The sequence below is a fragment of the Pinus tabuliformis genome, chromosome 3_2 (genome assembly GCF_031772625.1).
Source record: "Pinus tabuliformis cultivar Carrire ecotype Pingquan chromosome 3_2, CPIR1, whole genome shotgun sequence".
NCBI classification, from domain to species: domain Eukaryota; kingdom Viridiplantae; phylum Streptophyta; class Pinopsida; order Pinales; family Pinaceae; genus Pinus; species Pinus tabuliformis.
The window spans coordinates 558,276,327-558,298,007 of record NC_142302.1 but is presented as its reverse complement, the minus strand read 5'-3'; the positions used below and the strand labels follow the sequence as shown (position 1 = coordinate 558,298,007).

General features: G+C 36.7%; 1 protein-coding gene across 2 annotated transcripts in view; it reads right to left on the bottom strand.

Annotated features, from left to right (window-relative positions):
• The window catches only part of LOC149181746 (DEAD-box ATP-dependent RNA helicase 48-like), a 119,286-nt gene that overhangs the window by 77,013 nt on the left and 20,592 nt on the right, over window positions 1-21,681 (bottom strand). For both annotated transcript variants that reach the window (XM_089416688.1, XM_089416689.1), the window contains exons 3-6: window positions 3,793-3,999; window positions 3,568-3,654; window positions 3,353-3,448; window positions 3,029-3,244 (exon numbers count right to left, since the gene is read on the bottom strand). In XM_089416688.1, coding sequence (XP_089272814.1) covers window positions 3,029-3,244; window positions 3,353-3,448; window positions 3,568-3,654; window positions 3,793-3,930 — 537 coding nt within the window. In that variant the 5' untranslated portion in view covers window positions 3,931-3,999. The remainder of the gene's footprint in view (window positions 1-3,028; window positions 3,245-3,352; window positions 3,449-3,567; window positions 3,655-3,792; window positions 4,000-21,681) is intronic.

Genomic DNA, 21,681 nt, shown 5'->3' with positions numbered 1-21,681 from the left:
TAAAGGGTTCAAAATAAACATTCACTCAAAGAAAGAAACCAGCAGGATCTGTAAAATGGAAACTAACTAAGCAGTCTAACAACATGAAAAGAAGAAAGTAGCTTCCACTTACGTGTCTATCATTTTTTGCATGAGATTGCCGATGGAAAAATCTATGGCACAAGGTTATGGCTGTCGCAATGGTTACCTGGGAACTGAATAAACAATAGACAGTCAACCTATTACTATATTAGGCCTATGGTCTTTACCTGTGGAAAAAGCATCCAAGTTCCGTTTAGTCCAAGTTCCAAAAATTATTTCTTTTAGACTTTTTCTCTAGGTTAGCAGTATCTAAAACAGAATTGTGAAGGTATATCAGACCTATGGGCTAGTCCTATGGAAGCATTGCCAAATAGGCTATTCATATATTAATATTATCAGTTGAAAATCTACGCCCTGCCTAACTAATATGTCAAGAACTTAGAAGTCCAGTTTCTCAAAATCATTATACATAATCCACTATAGTTCTGAGTTCTCTCTATGTTTAAGTTTTCTTCTAAGAAGGATAGTTCTCTCTTTGTTTAAGTTTTCTTCTAAGAAGGATTGTGCAAATTTTCAAATTCATTGCTTTCTTGCTCCAGGAATTCATATCAATGATCATGCTTTGCAGCTTTTCAATTCAACCCAAATTGTCATAGTGGACTCAATTAATAAATTATATTTTATATTTATAAATTTTTAAGACCCTGACGCTCCCCCACGTTTCCTAAAAAACGGTAGGGAGCTTTTGCATAGGCCGCTCCCGCGCCCCCTCGCTCCCTCGCCCCCTCGTCCCGGAACCTTGGTGGAACATTGAAAAATTCAACCATAAGAAACAGAAGAACAGTAGAGATCACAATGAACAAACGAGAGACAAGATTTACCCTGGGAAAACCCACTACGGGGAAAAACCCAGCAATCTTTTCAATAGATAAATTATTCCTGTTCAATAAGAAACACAACTAGACCTATGGTCGAACCTCGTCTTCTCCTCCAAGTCAAGTCAACCAAACTGATCCTGCACTTCTTTCTTCCTGTCTGACCCAGAATTTCAGCCCTCCTGCAATAGCCAATTGCCCTAGAAATATCAGCCCTGCAACAGTTGCCCAGAAACCCAGAAATTTCGGCCCCTGCAATAGAATGTCCAAAAACAATGTGAATCACAGAGAGACTTCTTTCCACATGTGTGAGTTGATGAGAGAGGAGAGAGAAACTCAGTCTTCTTTCTTTGTCCTTCTCCGTCCTCCTTATCCTTCTTCACCTTACAAGAAAATCTCGAGTGAGGAATGCAAATTGCCCAAATGAGGAGCTCGAGCAGCATTTATATAGTAGTCTGTCTAGGGTGAATGGACGCATCTCTTCGCTAGGGCTGACTTGACTTGGAGGGAAGCCAACTTGTCAATTTTGGAGCCAAAAATTTCATTTTAAAAATTCAAATTTACATTTTTTTTAAGTCGCAATGGGACTTTGACTCAAACTAGATTTTCCTTTGACTCAAGCATTTATAAATATGCTTTACAATGATAAATATAATCACATCAAGTGACCACAAGTACATTAAGAAGACTAACCATAGTTACAAATTCAACATGCCTAATATCCCCAAACCAAAGAAAATAACATAAGAGAGGAGGAAAGGAGATTTTGAAGTAGTAAAAAATATTCCAAGACTACCAAACACAACGTATCCAATTATTTATTATCCTACTTATTATTCATTGTTCATTATTTACATGCATGCACACACAACACATCTCATAGAGGAGAAGGAGAAAGCTGAGAAAACATGCATATTCATCATGCAACCAATCAACCATTATGTTCTTAGGATGGCCACCACTTTTTGGACACCCCAATTAGCATAAAAGTCATGGAATGTTGGTACTTCTATTTGTCACAAACTAAACCTCACAATCAATGTGGTATAACACATAAGAGAATATGAGATCATATAGTCCTACAAACTATTCCAAGACACTAAACATAGCATATCTGGTTTTTTATTATTCTCAAACAAGCACTGACACGACACAGCCCACAAAGGACGAGGGAAAGACTACAAGCATGCATATTCATCCCTCAACCAATCAACCATTTTATTCATAGGAGGGCCACTACCTAAGACATCCGTGGAAGCCCCATTGACATAAGGGTCATGATATCTTCAAATTGATATGCAGGAGTGGACTAAATTTCATGACCAATGTGGCATAGTACACAAGGGGAGAGGATATTTTATAGTCAAAGAAAGTATTTCAGGATGCCAACCATAGCACACCTAACTATTTATTATCTTATTTATTATTTGGCATTTATTATCCCTCAACCAATTAACCATTTGTTTGTAGGAAGGCCACTACCTCTGTGGAAACCCCTATTGACATAAAGATCATGGTATCTTCAAACTTATATCCTAGAGTGGACCAAATCTCACAACCAATATGGCATAGCACACAAGAGGAGAGGAGATTTTAAAGTCATAGAAAGTATTTCAAGATGCCAAACGTAGCACATCTAACTATTTATTATTTGTCCTTTATTATTGTCATGCACACCAGATGTCCAAGAGAGGATGAAGGGATGGCCAGGCAAGCACGCATATTCATCCGAACATTCCCAACCCATTAACCATGATGTTCATAGGAGGGCCACTACCTTTGTGGACACCCCATATTGGCCTAAGGATCGTGGTATGTTGCGATTTATATGTTGCCACAGACCAGACCTCACAACCCATATGGAATAGCATGCAAGAGGAGAGGAGCTTTTAAAATCATTGAAGTTAAATTCCCAAATACTAAACATAGTGTATCCAACTATAAAGCTAGACAGTAATAATTGCATCCCTGATTTCCAATAGGTATCCAACATAGGCAAATTACAATATAATCACCTCTGTGATTTCCGAATTACAAAAGCAAATTACAATATAATTACTTCCCTCATATCCTAGCTATAAAAAACCAAGCAGACAGAAAATTGAAGAGCCAATAGAGTGTACCCAAATCACCTGAACAACAAGAGTAACATCAGGATAATCAACTCCACGAGATGAAACATCTGAGGTAACAAGAATCAGACATTTTGAGTTCCGAAATTCATCATATATGCGAGTACGATAAACCTGAGTCTTTCGAGAATGCATCTCTCGGACATTCATATTTAAAGCCAAAAGCATCTCATAGACAACTCTTGTAACTGCTGCAGTTGTACAGAAGACAAGGACCTACATACAAACAACAATCCGGAATTCAAGCAATCACTTTAGCATAAATGAAGCAAGAAGCTGTACAAACCAGAATGCTGCTCATGAACCTGCAAAATCATACTTGACCTTGTAATCAGACACCTCTGAGATATGCTCCTTAAGAACACCATAAAGTACGTGCAAATGATTTTCATGTGACGTGACAATGCATCTCTGCAAAACCTGTGATTCACCAGTCAAGAAAAATGAATGCAGATACAGAATGTTGGCGAACATAAAACCTCTATAACACCACTCTGGAACTAAAGGGAACATATAAATGTGGAATTCACAGTGAATACCTTGGCATGAGTTTCCTGGCAACCTAATCCAACCGTGTTAATAAAAGCATGATCTCTTTTTAAAGCAATCTGCAATATTTGGTGAACCTGCAGACATTACAAAATGAAAATATTGATTTCCAATGAAACCATTTACATTCATATTGAAAGATTTCACTATTGCAACATTGAAATTGTTGAAGGATTGGAATTTGCCCATATGCAATGAATAAATTGAAAACAGACCTGCTGAGGAATTGTAGCTGAAAACAACAGAGACTGCCTCTGTCTAGGTATAGCATCAATAATCTTCTCAATATCCTTGCGAAATCCCAGATCCAACAAGTGGTCAGCTTCATCAAGAATGAGCACTTTCAACCCCATTAATTGGCTTGAAAAACCTGGTGTATTGTCAATATGATACAATAACCTCCCAGGAGTAGCCACTAAAATCTGAACAATAACAAATAGTCAGAAGAGGTAACAAATACTTCTTTCATACAGATCATTTATTAACATTTTGAAGGCATAAAACATATGAACATGCTAATATAACCAGGACCTATTTCTCGAATGACTCCAGAGCCCTCATCTTTGAAAAAATGCACAACTCTTAATCCTCTGATTAACGTGTATTCAACTATTTTCTTCCAATTTGTTTATGACTGACATTATGAATTTTCTTTTAGAATGCTAAGACAACCTCAAAATATCTTGCCAAGCCTCATTATAACTAAGCTGAAAAGCATGTGATGTTTCTTGTATGTACAAAATATTCATGGTGAACATATTTCAGGAGATTCTTTTGATTTTGACAGGTGAAAAGCAAGTATTTGATGAATCAAGTAAGAAAATTTTAAGTTAAGTTAGAAAAATAGCATGCTCTTATAAATGCATAGACCAGTACTGACACAAGTCCTGACAAAGAAATAACAGAAATTGTTATTTCCAAGTAAGTAGGCATAAAAAAACATTTTTTAATTGTGCTGAGAGGCGGAGAGTTTGAATTTTTCATTCAAGATTGTAACCAAGCGCTCTATGCAGGAAAACCTAGCCTGTTCTGCAACAATCAGCAAAACCCAAGATGAGCATCCATGGTGGCCGGCTCGGAGGGGGCCTCTCCCCCTTCGCAGGATGATGCAGCAACCTTCCAGGCCCCAGTTGCTTCCCTCTCGAAAAAAAACCCAGACAAAAGAAGCTCAATTCCACTTCGTAAAGAAGGCAGAGATCAAACCTTCGGTGACGTTGCCTCTAGGATTCCATCGTACATCTCTGGCATTCACGGATAGTGACTCGGTTAGGAAGTTTACTGGCATGTAGACGTCGCCCAGATCGATGGAGCAATGGCTGGAAAAAACGTGGAAACCAATGATGAAAGGAGGTATCGGACTGTATGCATGTGGAAACGATTTTTTGCTTTCTTATTTGAGTTTAAAGAAGACAGAGACGTCATCTTTCAGCATGGAACGTATTTCTTTGGGGCCAGGGGCATGTATTTAAATAAATGGTCGTTATATTTTGTTAAAATTTGGGTACCAAAGGACAAGTGGTTCCCTAAGGCTTTGACCTTTTGCTTAGTGAAAAGTGTCCAAATTTATTTGTACTTTTCTCCTAAAGTGGCTTTATAAGTGGTAAAGTCAATTTAATTTAAAAGTGACTTTATAAGTGGTAAAGTTACATTCTAATTTAAAAGTGACTTTATAAGTGGTAAAGTTACATTCTAATTTAAAGGTGACTTTATTATAGTTAATGAAGAATTATAAAGTGAAAAAGTGACTATGGAAATAAAAGGCTAAGTGGGTCTTTATTTAAATGGGTGAGTTAAAAAAATAGAAAGTGAGAATTAAATGCCCATTTATTCTCATCCCTAGATCTAAATGAATCTCAGCCATTAGATCTTAGGGTAACCCAAAAGGTCATTTAGAAAGTAAAAAGAGAAGAGAAGAGAGAAAGATCAACTCATTCTTTCATGAGCATTTGAGAGAAAGAGAACAGAGAGCAATGAGAAAATTTCTTAGCAGTGAGGAATTGAAGGAGAGCAGCAAGAAGATATTTCAGCAAATCTGGGCAGAAAAATTTATTGGCACGCATCTCAAGGCAAATTTGTACAACAAGAGGAAGGCATAGAAATTGAAGAAGAGGGACAGCAGTAAGGGCACAAATTTCGAGGCAGATTTGGGCACGATTTTCGAGGCAGTCGTACTACTGAAATTCATATAGTCCGTATAGCAGGTTCTGGGCACGTTTTTCGAGGCAAGTCATATAGCTTTTAACATTGTTTTATCACTGGAAAAATTTTGTTTTGGCTATTTGCTGATTGGCATGATTTTCGAGGCAGAGTTCAAGCATGGAAATTGAGATAAGTTGTAATTTGTGGTTGTTGGAATTTTTACTGTGTATTTCAGTTTTTCTGTAAAAGCATTTTCAAAAATAAAGAAGGGCTCTCAAACTGGTTTTCCCCAAGAGTTGTAGGGAGTTTTCTAGGGTCACATAAACCAAAAATCACTATGTTATTTTCTGTGTGTGGCTGTCATAATTTTGTTGTGTTGTATTTCTGTTATTTCAGTAGTTGTGAAATCTCTAAATTTGTGTTTTCAGAAAATATTGTCATTTCCAGATTTTAGAGTTTTTAGAATGCTTGGATTTAAAACTAAATGCATGGAGTGATAACGAAAACTAATAACCGAAGTGGGGGTTGAAATTCTTCATATTTTGACCTAGATGACAATATTCCAAATGCGATGCTGATCAAGGTAAAACTGTAGAAACTTCCATTATTGTGTTGGAGCGACAATTGACTAGGGGGGGATTGGAAATGGTTTGGGAAAATACTTGGACGGGGCTAAACCTAAAGGCTATCAATTCACTTGTGCAAAAATCGACGTGGAAGTAGATCTAGAGAAGGGATTACCCTCATAAATAAATCTCACACAAGGCGAATGGAGTCACTGCTAGGTCCTCGACTATGAACAATTGCCTTTCAAATGTAGGGTTTGTCACGATTACATACATTTTACTAGGGATTGCAAGAAGGAACAGTCAACCAAGGGTGAATATGCTACTGTGATTCCAAAAAAGTAATGGCAAATTCAGAAAAAAGGGGGAAATAAAGGAAAGGATGCAGCAAATAAAAATCAACCAACACAAGGAAGGAATGCCACCTCATCATTTGCAAACTCTTTTGAGCTTTTACAATCACAGGAAGAAAACAAACAAGAGGCAATCAAGGAACAACAAGCGAAAAGAAGCTCATGAGGAGGAAGTGCCAGATCCAGAGGAGGAGGAGGAGGGAAATTCGCAAACAAAAGAAAATGGAGTAAATCGAGCACAAAGGGCAGGACCAAGCCCTAACCACCATACAAGATCCTAGAGAAAATCCACCAGCACTTGATGTTGAGAAGTGTAGCTTGGGAGGTACTCACACAAGTCTAGGGTACTTCTATGGATTTGACCCACCAAAAAGACTTGGTTGGGCAAAGTAACCGAGTTGGTCGGCTTTCAACCCAATGTTGTGGGCTAAAGACCCAAAGATATACATTATTTATTCTAGTTGATGTAAGAGCACACCTTTAATGGAGTTAAGGGCTCCTAAGTCGATCAATTAAAGAGATATAAATATGAGAGACCTAAGGAGAGGTCAATCACACATTGCAACTCATCTTGTGATAAACATTAGCCCTAGTGAAGAAGTTGCAAATCTGAGGAAGGACGAATTTTTTGAGATTTAAGGAAGAGTTTTGTTTAGAAGAGGCCGAGTTACTCCTTCAAGGTCAAGTCTGCTCAATGAATGGTTTTGTGCTAGAAGGAAGGGTGTTGTGCATCTTTGTTTGTTGTTCTCAAGCTCAAGGTTAGTTTTGTACCTTGTGAGAGGGCCAAAGCCCTAATTTTCTGTGACAAGTAGGCTAAAAGGCCCGTGTGGTCACTGGAAATAAGGCTGAGTTCCCTCAAGATCAAGCGTAGGTGGATATAGGGCCACAGGCAATGTGTTTGAGGGCTGAGAAATACTCTAGCATAGGGTTGAGGAACATCAGGCATAAGAAGAGGCCAGCTAAGGGTGAAGGGCTATTTTTTTGTTGAAGCTGATTGTAGAGGTATAGTTATTGAAGTCTTTTCAAGAAAGGGATCCTTGAACAACAACAACAGAAGGTTGATCATATAGTGACTTTAAAGGATCTAAGTGACTGTGAGTAGCTGAGTATTTTGAAGCTGATTGTACAATTAACTTGAAGGACTGCATTCTCTTTGAGCAGCTAGTTATGCAAAGAAGTTAAAGGAGTTATTTCTCTACGAGATTTGAGGCAAAGTAATGCCAGGTGTTAGTGACAAAGAGGACTGAAAGGATTGTCATAAAAGGGGCTACATCAGCAAGTAAGTTGGTTGTTCTGTCCTTGTTCTTTTGGGCAAATTGAGAGGCTAAAGGAATTGTCTTCAAGCCCTAGTGTATACTAGTCCTATATTAGGGCTTTGTAAGGGCCATGATCCTTGGTACAAGAGCCCTACGTTTATTTTATTGAAGGACTAATAAAAACAAGTTTTGGGTCAAATATTTGTCTTGTGTATTTCATTGATTCACTATTGTTACATTTCTGTTGTGCAAAGTGCTTGTAGTTGTGTATTTTAGTGTGTTTATGATCATGATTAAACATAAACCCGATTTGGTATACTAAGGAAAAATCAACATGGTACCAAAGCTACTTTGAAGGGACAGTTGAATCAGAGTGTGCACAACAAGAAGCCTAAGATAGAGTTGAATGATTGTTGTTGAACAACTAACAACATGGCGAAGTTGGTTGCTAGTCTAAGGTATGATGACAGATTGGAAGGGTTGTCCAAATATAGTCCATGGAAAGAAAGGATTAGGTTGGTCTGGTTGGTGAACAAGATATGGGAGTTTGTTGACAACGAGATTCAAAAACCAACAAATCTAAAGGAGTTGGAAGTATATGATGAGTTGGATGTGAAGGCTAAGCTGATCATCGTATGTGGTGTAAAGGATCACTTGATACCTCATCTAACCAGGAAGAACATTGCACGTGTTACGTGGAAGGCTCTCTGGGACTTGTTTCAGAATAAGAACGAGAATCGGTTGTTGGCATTGAGAGAAAAGCTCAAGAACACCAAGATGTTGGATGGCGACAGTGTGGTTATGTTTCTGACAAGGGTTTCTCAAGTTTGTGATGAGCTTGTTGCCATTGGTGATAATGTTCCAAAGTCAAAGCTAGTGAGGACCGCCTTGACAGCCTTCATCGAGGAAGGGAAACCATTTATCAAAGGAATTACCGCTCAAGATAAGTTGCCAAATTGGAACAGGTTATGGGATGACTTCATCCAAGAGGAATTGCGGGACAAGGATCTTCATAAGAAAAAAATTGATGGACAAAATGTGGCTCTTGCAAGTAAGATGAATGGCAAAGTGAAGAAGGACTAGAGTAAGGTGAAGTGTTTCACATGTGGCAAGCATGGTCATTATGTGAGTAAGTGTCTGCGTCAGAAGAAAGGAGATAATGAGAAGAAGGAGGAGATTGCAATGGCCACTATATCTTCAAACAAGCAGGATGACTTCTCAAGAAGGTACGAGCAAAACTTTTATCTAGTTTCACATTTCTCTGAGGGCACCGTTGGTGAGGGTGCATGGTTCATTGATAGCAGAGAATGAAAGCATATGACAGGATCATGGGAAGTATTCAAGACTCTAACCGAATGGGACTCTAAATTGCACATGGAGGTTGGCAATAAGAGTCTAAAAATTGTCAGAGGGTCAGGTATGGTGCCATTCTGGATGGAGTCAAGAGGGTTGTTATGAGTCCAAGATGTATCATGGGTACCAGAGCTCAAGTGTAGCATCACAGTGTCACAGTTTCATCAATATTAGAGACTTGCAGCAAGTAAATCAATCAAGCATACATGTCAACATATTTCAGGTCTGAGTCTTCAATTTTCTCCCTGGTGCACACCTATTTCAGATCAAATCATTCATAGACAACCCAATACCTGCACACATAACACTTTCATCTCCATCTCCTTATATAGCTTTAGCCTTAGCCAATACCTTAGGTCAATCCCTCAGTAATGTCATTGGTATTCTTTGATGGGATCAAATAATCGTTGTCGCTTACATTACTATGGCCCAATACCATGGTAATGACCCCTGGTATTCAAATTACCATGGTGCGGATTTTGTACGCGAATTTCTCTCATAGGACTAGCGTATGTACGCGATCCGCATATAATTTCCCAAACTTCATATTTAGCATTCATCTGATTCTGGACTGTCATTTCTCTGTTCATATTTCCTGTAGCATCTATACCAGATTGCATAATCATAATGTTGACATCTTTATCAAGTAGGTTGCCATCAAGGACAACACATTAGCCATAATGCCAACAATCTCCCCCTTTAGACTTGATGGCAACCACTTTGGTGTTTGGTCACCATCTATAAACACCTGCAAACACACCTGCAAATACCAAGATTCCTTACCAAGCTTCTCTACGAATTCTTCTCCAAACACCAAGCTTCTCTCCCCTATTGACATCAAGGGAAAAGAATTAACCAATGTTGAATAAACACTGTGTACTATGTAGAGAGGATCACTGTAGGTCTGATCTGCTGAATATGAGAACTCCATGTTGACCATGCTCCCCCTGAGCATATGTTGAACCTTCTGAAGATATTCAATAGAGTACAAGACTGTATGACTCAAAAATGACCTTTCCTATGACCAATTACTCATGATTACATCAATCATCCAACACAGTGGGGTTACATACTTGACCCAACATTACATTAATTGCCCAAAATATTAGGATTACATACAAAGCATGACTTGATTCCAATAGCCTATACATGACTAAATATTACAATGACTACAACATGGGTCTTTACATAACCTTTACATCAAGGGACAGATATGACATATATAACCAAAACCAGGACCTCAACAATGACGTTGTAAGATCACGGCAATCATCAGCGACCACCACATACCATATAGGAACCTGCAATATGAATATTGATAGTAGCATCATAGAAGCAGCATGAACATCCTCTCATCAAGCATGTCAATAGATAAACTTTATCATTTGGAATCCATGCATCATTGATCACTAGTGACAGAACAACAGCATATAAATCTCCAACAGTAACAGTAGAAATATCCAGACATTAGCAAAGATATGCAAGAAGACATGCTTATGAAACCATAATTCCAACAAGGGACTTTGGGGTTATATAGTTGCTCCCCCTGATCCAACAGACTGTAGCAAACCAATGTCAAAAACAAAAGACCAAACATGAAATGGTAAATGCATATAGGAGGCTCCCCCTGAATCTGTGCCATTTTTATCAATCATTGAGATGTATACGCGTTTGTCTAACTCAGAAACCATGTACATACGTGATTTTCCTTCACATCATCCACGTATAGAAAGTAAATTGTAGTAATTTACAGTCACAGCTCCCCCTGAACATGACATACCTGTCAGAATAATTAGCAGAGTGATGAAGCAAGAATCATTCCTAATTTCTCTATGAGATATTCAAAGGAATCACGTGGAAGTGGCTTTGTAAATATATCTGCAATTTGTTGCTTTGAAGGAACATACTCCAGTTTGACCTTTTGTTCAAGCACCTGTTCTCCCAAAAAATGATACTTGATTGGGATGTGCTTGGTTTTTGAGTGCATGATAGGATTCTTAGAGATACTTATGGCACTAGTATTGTCACAGAGAATAAGTACTGGTTGAGGACAAGTGACTTGAATGTCTTGCAATGTTTGGATCATCCATAGAAGTTGAGTACAGCAAGATTCTGCAACAACATATTCTGCCTCAGCGATATATAAAGTGATGGAGCTTTGTTTCTTATTGAACAATGAAATCAAGCAGGGCCCCAAATAAAATGCTTCTCCACTAGTACTCTTGCAATCATCAATATTACCTACCCAATCTGCATCTGTGTAAGCATGAAGTGTAAAATCTGCATTTTGGGGTTACCATAGACCAAAATCTTGAGTTCCTAGTAGAAATTTGAATATTCTCTTAATAGCTTGGAGATGAGTTTCCTTAGGATTTGCTTGGAATCGTCCAACAATTCCAACTGCATGCATAATGTTTGGCCTTGTACCTATCAGGTACAACAAGCTTCCAATCATAGATCTGTATTCTGGTTGATTGACTGAAGGAGAATCATCATTTTGACTAAGATTGTAACTTGTTGTTGGGGCGTTTTGTTGTTCCTAGAGGACCAACTGACCTCTACACATTAAATCATCAACCCGGAGTTTCGTCTGTTTATTTTAAGGTTGTCCACACATTTTTTGCAAGAGACAACACTAATATCACCTAACTTGTATGAACCTAATGAAAAGTAAAGGCATATGAATGAAAGGAACAACTCACACTTACTGAAAGAAACAACTCACACTTGGCTTCTAGACTTCAAGCTTAAACAATCAAGACTGCTAAAGGAATCAAATCGTTAAGTCTCCTACCAAAAACAGTGAAGAAATCCAACTGAATACAAAGTTGTTTCCTAGGGAACTGCATCTGCAAGAAAGGAACAACACTATAGCTAGAGATGAATTCGCCAGAAATGATATCAAATCATAAGAATTAACAACTCTACATTAACCAATAGGAAACAACAAGGAAAGATAACACTCCAAAGAACCAATTGCAGTAAATCTAATTCTATGATATCCAATTGTAACTGCTGCGAAAACACACACTTTAACAACGAATCTGATTAACAGCAAGTATATCTAGAGAACAACTAAATAATTAAATAACAGGAACTGAAAGTGGAATACAAACTTAATGATACAAGAAAGGACAGTATTAGTTCCAAGACTAGGCCCAAAATCGTTGGAATTCAACTGCCTTGTAGCTAACTCAACACAATAAGTTAAAGTCAAACCGCAAAAGTCTCCATTAAATTATAACGAGTAAATTACAAGAAATGTCTGTAGAGATTTACAATATAGATCAAAATGATTATATCTCGAACTAAAAAATTGAGGTTCAATCCCTCATTCTTATATTACAAAACGAGCCTATTTCCAAATAGAAAGTGATCCTAAGAATCTGAAGATTCTCAGGATGCTTTATTCAAATTACAAAAATCTCCATCGTTTCCCCGAAATAGCAAGGCCAGGATCTCTTCTCCAACTGATTCATCTAGGATAGAAGTCAATCTCGTTCAGTTGGCTATAATTAACCCGAATAGCCCCACATAATCCGTTCTTCCTTGGCTATTCCAGGGAACAACATCCGGTATCAGATATCCCTGTTCAAATAACGGTTCAAATCGTAAGTAAACCGTGCCTTTCATAATTTAAATCAATTCATTAAAGAGATAAAATAATGAAAAGCCATTAACTCCTTTCTAGAATCTATATTTTTCAAGTTATCACATTTTACACACAAAAAGGCTTAGAAAACTAATATAAAAATAAGAAATAAGGTAAGAAAATTGTATCAATTACGAAGCCCAACATCACCCCCTAGCTTACCTTTTTGCATGACCTCATGCAAACAAATGATTGACATGAAGAGTAGTTAGGGAATAGGTTGGGTAAGGCTCTTCTCCTACATGTTGGAATCTGTTCTTACTCCGGACTTCTATCAAGTCATATTCAGATTTGTAGGAGGATTGAGGACACCAGATTATGGGGCATCTGTATCTGCACCCCATCCAACTAGGACCTTCTTCCAACACTAGATGAGCATAATCATGTGCCCTACTCATAGCATGCTGGAAATTCCGAAAGCCAAAATGTTCTCTATTTTTAATTTCACTGGATGATGCTTGTCATCTCTGCTTGTCTCCTCGGAGAGCTTCAACCCTGATGTCTCCCAAGTATTCAAATCTCGATTGCAGAACATCATTGTGAATGGGTGCCAAGGCATCAACAACACCAAATTGTCGCATAAACCTTCTATGACGAACAAGTGTGCACAAAGGGTTCCATGGCTCCCCTCTAACCTAGAGGTCCATGCCAAGCTCTCTTCTTTGAAATATATGATAAGCTTTAGCCCACTTTATCTGATTCTGAGAGAATGATATAAAAGCTTGAAACTACACATCCCCTATGAAAGGAATAGGATTCTCATCCACCTGCTCTTCTAGGAAGAAGTTATGCATGTACAGCTCACATAAGAAGTACCTCATATGTTCATCCTGCTTATGAAAAGAGGTAACAAAGTCCAAAACATTGTTGAATTCATATGGTTGTCCCGACCGTATGGCCTTGACTTTAAGCAGTAAATATCATTCTAATAGAAATAAAGTGTAATTCTGGGCCGGAGATCTACATGACAAAGCATCAGAATATATAGAACAAATTTCCTTTATTTGTTCCATGGCCTTTCCAAGATGACCCTTCAGAGTCTGAATCTTTTTCTCAGTTGCTCTAAGCTCGACATAAGTCTCATCCTCCGTGACTGCCAATGCCTTAAACTTTTGAAGTAGCTCTTGATGCTCCTTTTGAGGTACTACCTCTTTCTGGTATCAAGCTATAGTTTCTTGTTGTTCCTCCATTGTTTTATTTAAAACCTGGATGGTGACTTCTACAATTAAAGAAGTATATGGAGGTACATGTTTTGACTGTGCTCCTCTCGTAATGAAGATTGGTGAATATGTTTGGGTCCCTGCTTTAGTAGTCAAAACATCAATTATTAATGGGTCCAACTCAGTTTGAGTTCCCACAGTAGAGTTAGCAGCAAAGTCTGCAAATTCAGTTGGAGGAGGTGCAACCTTCTGTTGATTACCTCTTGGAGCATCAACATTTTTAACTTTCTTTTGTCCTTCATTTTGATTTGATCTCTAAGAGATCTTGCTATCAATCTTGCTCCCTGGGTACTTGGGGATTGTGAATTCGTCGCATGCAGCTTCACTTGCTTCTCTTTTCTTTCCCTTCCTTTTGTCATCCAACAATTTCTCGTTCTTGAGCTTGTCTATTTCAGTTAGGGCGGCATCAAGTTCTTTTTTCTTTTGGGCCATATCTTCCTGAAACTAGCTTATAAAAGACTTTTCTTCTTCCTTTTGCCTCCTCTACTTGCAACTTTAAAAGATTGACCTTTTCTGTTACTTTGTTAAGATCTTGTATTTGTTCTTTCTACCTTTAATTTTCATTTCAAAGCTTGCTAATTTATGCTAAAGACGCATCTGGTTCCTTTTGTTTTTTATCAACTTGAATTATATACCTCTGACCAAAATCCTTTAAATGGCTTGCCTAGTCTTTCTCTTTCTTTTCTGCTCCCTGCACTTGTGGAGTTTCAAGAGAGCAATTTCTTCTTTGAGTGTGTGAAACACAGTAACCTATCAAACGGGAACTGAACCGAGTTCTCACTTTTTTAGAGGTAGCAAAAAATCATCTGATTTTGAAAAGTGTTGATTCAGAATACACCTTTTTTTTAGCATATTTTTGATACTTTAAATTTCCTTATGTAACATTTTTTTAAATGTAAGTGATTTTCAGACCAATTTTGAAAAAAAGTGTTGATCCACATCAACCCCCTTTCTTGGGCTTATTTTTGACACTTTAAATTTTCTGATATTATTACGTATGGATAATTTATTTTTAAATGTTGGTGATTTTCATGCAAATTTTGAAAAGCATCAACTATTTTTTTTGCAAGGCATATTTTTGATACTTTAAATTTTTTTATGTTTTAACTCTACAATTTTTTTTTAAATATTTGACATTTAACCATTTTTCAAATTGTCGTTTTCTTCTTTTTTCTTTCTGGGATGCTTGTTTTTAAAGGGTTTTTCAAGTTTGTGTTTTTTATATTTTCTTACAATTTTTTTTTGTAATGAAAGTTTTTATTCTTTTGCAAAGTTTTAAAAAATAATAAAATTAATATTTTGAAGTTAGGATCTTTTTTATATATTTATGTATCACTAATTAATACTTCAATACACATAAAATAATTGACACCAAAAAGAATAATTTTAAATATTTGACAAAAAAAAATTGCATACATAGATATAATTACAAAAATATACATTTTGGGACCTCTTCGTTAGAAATGACATGTCATATCAAGGATTTTTATGGAAAACTTGCACCAAAAAAAGTTGAAAAAATAACATTATAATGAATTTTATGTCTAGAGATCATAATATTTGAATTTTTTTCAAATGATTCACATAGAATTGTAAGTAAAAATAACAAATATATATATATATATTCTATTTTTTATTCAATACATACACACACATATATATATAATATAAAACAGATTTAAAGAATAAATCTTAGTAACAAATTAAAACTAAATTGTTTAAAAAAAAACATTTAAAACAAATACTTGAAAAAAAAAACAAAACAAAGAAAATTATCAAAAACAAAGAAAAAAATAAAACATTATAATTCAACAAAATCAAAATTTATTTAAAAATTTATTAAAATAAGAAAATTAAAAAAAAAAAAAAGGTAAATAAAAATAAAATGTTTAAGATTTTGAAAAAAAAAAAAAAATTATATATATAATACGTAACATAAAAAACATAACTTAGAAAAAAAGAACATAAAAAAACTTTATTAAATAAAAAACTTAACATGAAAACAAAACTTTAAAAAAAATACATAACATAAAACGTTTATGTTAAAAAAAAAATTAAAAAAATAAATAAATAACACAAAAAACTTTCAAATATATATACTATTTTTTTAACATTTAAAAAAATTAAAAACTTAAAAAGGAAAAAATAAAATAAAATAAAATAACAATTTTAAATACTATATAAAAAGAGACAAAAAAGTTCCCACTCATCCCACCCCATCCCAGTGGCTAAGGGGTCACGAGCTAGCGCGGCAAAGCTAATCAACCCACAACCGCCTAGCAATCGATTAGCGACTTAAGAAACAATGGGCCAAGGCAACAGAGTTGTGCCAGCCCTAGCCTGCAGCCCATTAGGCATTGGTCTGGGGTGCGAAATTTTTAATTTTTTTTTAATATATATGTTTTTTTCTTCTTTTTTTGGGTTTTTTTGAATATTTTTTTGTTTTTTCTTTTTTTTATGTCTAAATTTTCATCGTTTTATGGGTTTTTTTATACAATTTTTTTAGATTTGATTTTTCTTTAATTTTGTTTTTTTTATCATTTTTAATTTTAAATTTATCTTATTTCAATGTTTTAATTTTATTCTAAGTCACCTGACACGGGGATTCGGGACACGAAGGATTCGGGATTCGTGGTGTCGGATTCGGGACACGCTGACCCCCGGAACAGGACACGTTATATATTATTTTATTAAAAAAAAAAATATATATATATATATATATTAAAAATTAGATATTAGCATATTTCTTACACAAATTTTAATTAACGATACAAATTTATTGATTTCAAACATAGATCTTCATCTATAGCTATTAGCATGCATAGTACATACAAAATTCAAATAAATGTCAGTGGTACTGGTCACATAAATGATAAATCTATTAAAAATTTAAATCATGATTCATAATTCATAACTGAAAGACAACTTACAACTACAAGATAGTAAGATAAACACACTGACAACTGTAGTTTTCTCATTAAGTCATCAAATCAAAATATGTTACATAGGTAGTGTTGGTGCAATGCCAATGGCAAATAGAAATAGAAAATATAAAACAACTATAGGTATACAAGCCTCAAGGCATCAATCAGCATCACTGTCCCCATCATCATGGTCCCCACTGCTCTCCTCTGCATCCTCCTCCTCCCCTGTATCCATAGTCGCCTCTGCATCTGCTGGTATGGAGGTTGACCCCTCTAAGTCATCAAAACTAATAGGGTCTAGCATTGGATCACCGAGATCCATGTTGGCCAATGCCAACTCAACAGTGGTGTCCAGACCCATATCATCAGGAAAGACATCCCACATCTTTGTCTTTCCCCTCAACCACTCTTCCCTCTGCCTGTAAATAAGACGAAGGTTGGTGTGCACATACACCATTGTCTCTGCCCTGGACTGCTCAAGCCTGCTCTTCTTCACAGTATGCAAATTCCCATATGTGCTCCAATTCCTCTCGCAACAAGAGGATGAAGTCACCTGAGAGAGGAGCCTCATGGCTAACTGCTGAAGAGGAGGGCTTGTTGCCCCATGATTTGCCCACCAAGAGTAGGGCTTCTTAAGCCCCCTGTCTCTAATCACATCATAACCTCCAAATCGACCAGTGCCAGTGGAAAACTCTGCAAAGGCATCCTCCACCTCAGCAAGCAATGCACTATCCTGATAAATCCGCTTCAATGCCTCTTTCCTCCCCTGTGAGATTTCACCATCCATGTGAGGAGGGAATCTGCGGGAAGGTCCACCATTCAGCCACTCATGGCTGTAGTATTTGGGGTTCAATGAGTGAGCCAAACAATGTAAAGGTGTACAATTCTTGTCCCATCTGCGGACAAGAATATCATGTATGGTATCGCAGAAGGCCTCTGGTGATGTCTCATACTGGGGGCACTCACTCTGTAGAATAATGCTCCTCACAGACTCAATCATGGAATCCCATCCCTCATAAACCTCTCCTAGGATGGGTTTGTCTGTATCTGAAACTCAAAGCAAAGAGATGATAGGGTCCATGATCTGAATAATTAGATCTACCCTCTCCCACCAAGCATCATCTAGTACCGTGTCCTTCACTCTTTTAGAGGCTACCTGATCTGTCTTTCTCCAAAAAGACCAAAACTCAGAAATAACCATGGACCCAAGAGCAGTCTTGACCTCCCTCAACCTCTTCAACATCATGAATGAAGATGCAAACCGTGTATCAGCAATCTTCAACAATGATAGATTGTTGTACTCCTCGTAGATAGTGAGGGCATTTGTATGATTTTGCACAAAGTTACGGATATGTCTTGCATCCTCAATAATGCTTCCAATCCAAAGCACATCAGAAGCAATGGATTTCAGTGCTAAGTTCAATGAATGGACAATGCAAGGTGTCCAAAACACTTGTGGATATTTAGCTTCCACAATCATGCCAGCCGCCTTGCAAACAGGTGCATTATCTGTAATGATTTGCACACAAGAATCAACACCTACCTCTTCAACAACTCTAATAAATAACTCACCCATAAATTGTGCATCCTTGTATTCGCCAAGTGTATCCACTGCTTTCAGGAAAACTGGACCATTCAAGGAAGACACCATGAAGTTGATGATTGGGTGTCGTGCTGGATCTGTCCATCCATCAGAAACAATGCTAACCCCAGATGTTGGCCATGATGCCATAATAGGCTCGAGCATTTTTTGCACCTCTTTTTTTGCCTTCGTCAACAATGTGGTTCTCAGCTTCTCTGACCCAGGAGGCACATACCCTGCTGGAGCCCCTTGAGTTAGAGCTCGGCACATCTCAACAAATAAAGGTGAACGTGCAACATTAAATGATATGAAGTTTTGATAGAAGAAGAAGGCAATGGTGAGATCAAGCTCTTCTCGTCTCTCTTTTTGGAAAATCCTGTCCATTGGACCAAGTGATCTTCTTTTTAATGCTTGTTCCCCAGTAGAAGTAGAACTCTCAAATGGAAATTTGGTGGTGGCTTTCCTCAAAAATGGAAGGGGGTCTTCATTCTTGCCCTTGGATGCTTTTGATTTTGAAGCCAGTGCCACATGTTGCATACCAACATTGGCCTCCTTTTCCAATTCTTTTCTCTTTTGTGAAGTAATAACTTTACAAGATCCAATCCCACAACCAGGTATAGCCAACAAATGTGATTTCACACGGTAATATGTGCTTTTGAAAGAAATGTTACAAAAGTTGCATTTCCATTGCACATTGCCTCCTCCCTTTTCCCTTGTTGTTTGGCCCATCCTCTCTTGTGACATATTTCCACAATGGATATTTTTCATTGTCTTTAAGTCCTCTTCCCTCAACATTACTTGCAGCAGACTATGATGATATTGGGGGAGGAAGGGCATCTCTACCCATGACATTCTTGCCCTTCCTTGCTGCCTTTGATTGAGCCATGTTACCTCAACCTGTAAAAAAAATGAACAAACCGCTGTAAAAATTTAGATGAACAAACTGCTGTAAAAATGAACAAACTGCTGTAGATCGATATAGATCGATACACTGACACACAAACATGTATATATACCGAGGTAGATCGATCATTTAACTCATAAACTTTATTAAAATAAAAATAAAAAAACATATAAAATGACTCACTCATAATTTATTAAAAAACAAATCTTGATTATTTACCTATTCCGAGTAATATCATTTATACATCACTCACACAATCTGACAATCACAATCATGACAACTATATGGAATAAATTTTCGTGTTAAACCTGAGATTCGATATACTGTGAGATAAGCTCTATATACTGTGAGATAAGCTCTATAAAACGTGCTAACTTGATGCTCATTCACGGCTTTCATGGTGGCGATTGAAGGTTGTAACCGGAGGTTTTATTCTTTTTATATTAGAAACTTATGCAAAAATTAAAAGTTGTTCTGCACAGCCACGTGATTTTGAATAAACAGTTAAATGAATCTATTGTTTTCAAATCCGAATGGTGATTTTAACGATGCCTGTGCGGCTGTGCCTAGATACAAAGATGAACCCGGAACCGTGAACCACATTTATGATTTATGTTAAAATGCCTGATAGCCGATAGGCTGATAGCCTGATACAAAGATTTAAGAAATGCTCAAATGCGTTACGCCGTTATCTGAGATTTCAATCTGGTGGACGCGCACTACTTACCTGAACAGTGAAGTTTAAACTGGACGTTGGGTGGACTGTGGACGTTGGGCGGTCCGCTCCTCGCTGCAACAAAGCAATCTTTGCCAACTACCTTGCAGGCTTGCAGAATGACGGAATGAGCTGAGAGAGACACGCCCCTTTTTAACCTACAGGTGTTCCGAACCCTCAAAACGAATCGCAAACCAGGACTCGTCATCAAAAGTCGAGACACGATTTGGAAATTCGGGCACGTTACTGGACACGACGTGTCACAATAGGACACGACGTGCCCTGCAATCCTGACACGAGTCCGCATAGAATCGTGTCCGATTCGACCGATTCGCGATTCGTCAAGGGTTTTGGACGAATCCGGTTTCTTAGAATTTATTTTATTTTATTTTTTACTTATTATTATTTTTTATTTTTTTGGGTTAATTTTTTTTTCGCTGATTTATTTATTTATTTATTGTTGTAGGAGTTGTGTTGATGTTCGACTAGCAACCCGACCTCAATATATGTCAGTTTGATAGTTGATTTTTTCAGTTTTCATTACAATGAATAAAGTTCATCTCCACTATGTGTTAATTTGATAGTTGATTTTTAAGTTTCAATTGCAATGGGTCAAACATGCCTCCACTGTATCAATTTGATGGTTGATTTTTAAGTTTTGTTACAATGTTCCAAGATGTCTTAAGACTAAGACCAACTTTTTGATTTAGGTATTGATTTTTAAGGTTTAATTTAATCATGATATTTGATCTCAAAATATGTTGAAAATGTAAGGTTTGTTATAGTCATGATATTTGTTTTTAATTCCATCACTGAAAAATGTTGAAATTTTAAAGTTTTTCGAAATCTTGATATTTTATCTTTAATGTCATGGTTGAAAATTGTTGGAATTTTTAGGTTTTTTGGAGTCATGATATTTTAATGATTTTTGGAGTCATGATATTTTAATAATTTTTGGAATCATGGTATTTTATTTTTAATGTCATTGCTAAAAAATGTTGGAATTTTAGAAACAACAAAAAAAGGGTTGATGCCAACATCAACTCTTTTTGTTTTTCATGTTTTTTGCGAATAAAAAAAGAAACACTGACAATTTTTTAAAATGTTGAAAATCCCCCCCTAGAGAGAAAATAATAATTAAAAAAAAAATGTTGTTCCAACATACACACTTTTTGTTTTTTGGTTGTTTTTTCATGTTTATTGGCTAGAGTTCTCGTTTTGAGTCTACAGTTCTCATTTTATAGGTTACTTTGTTGTGATTTCCCTTCTCTGTGTTCTTCGATTCTTTAAAGGCACTAATTAATGCATTCTCCGCGTCCTCTTCTGCTTCTTTATCATCATTATCGGGTTCTTTGATATGAGGATCTGCTTGATTTGAAGCACGATTATCAACATCTTTATCTTAGCCTGTATGTTTTTTACCTGCAAAGAGATATTGAA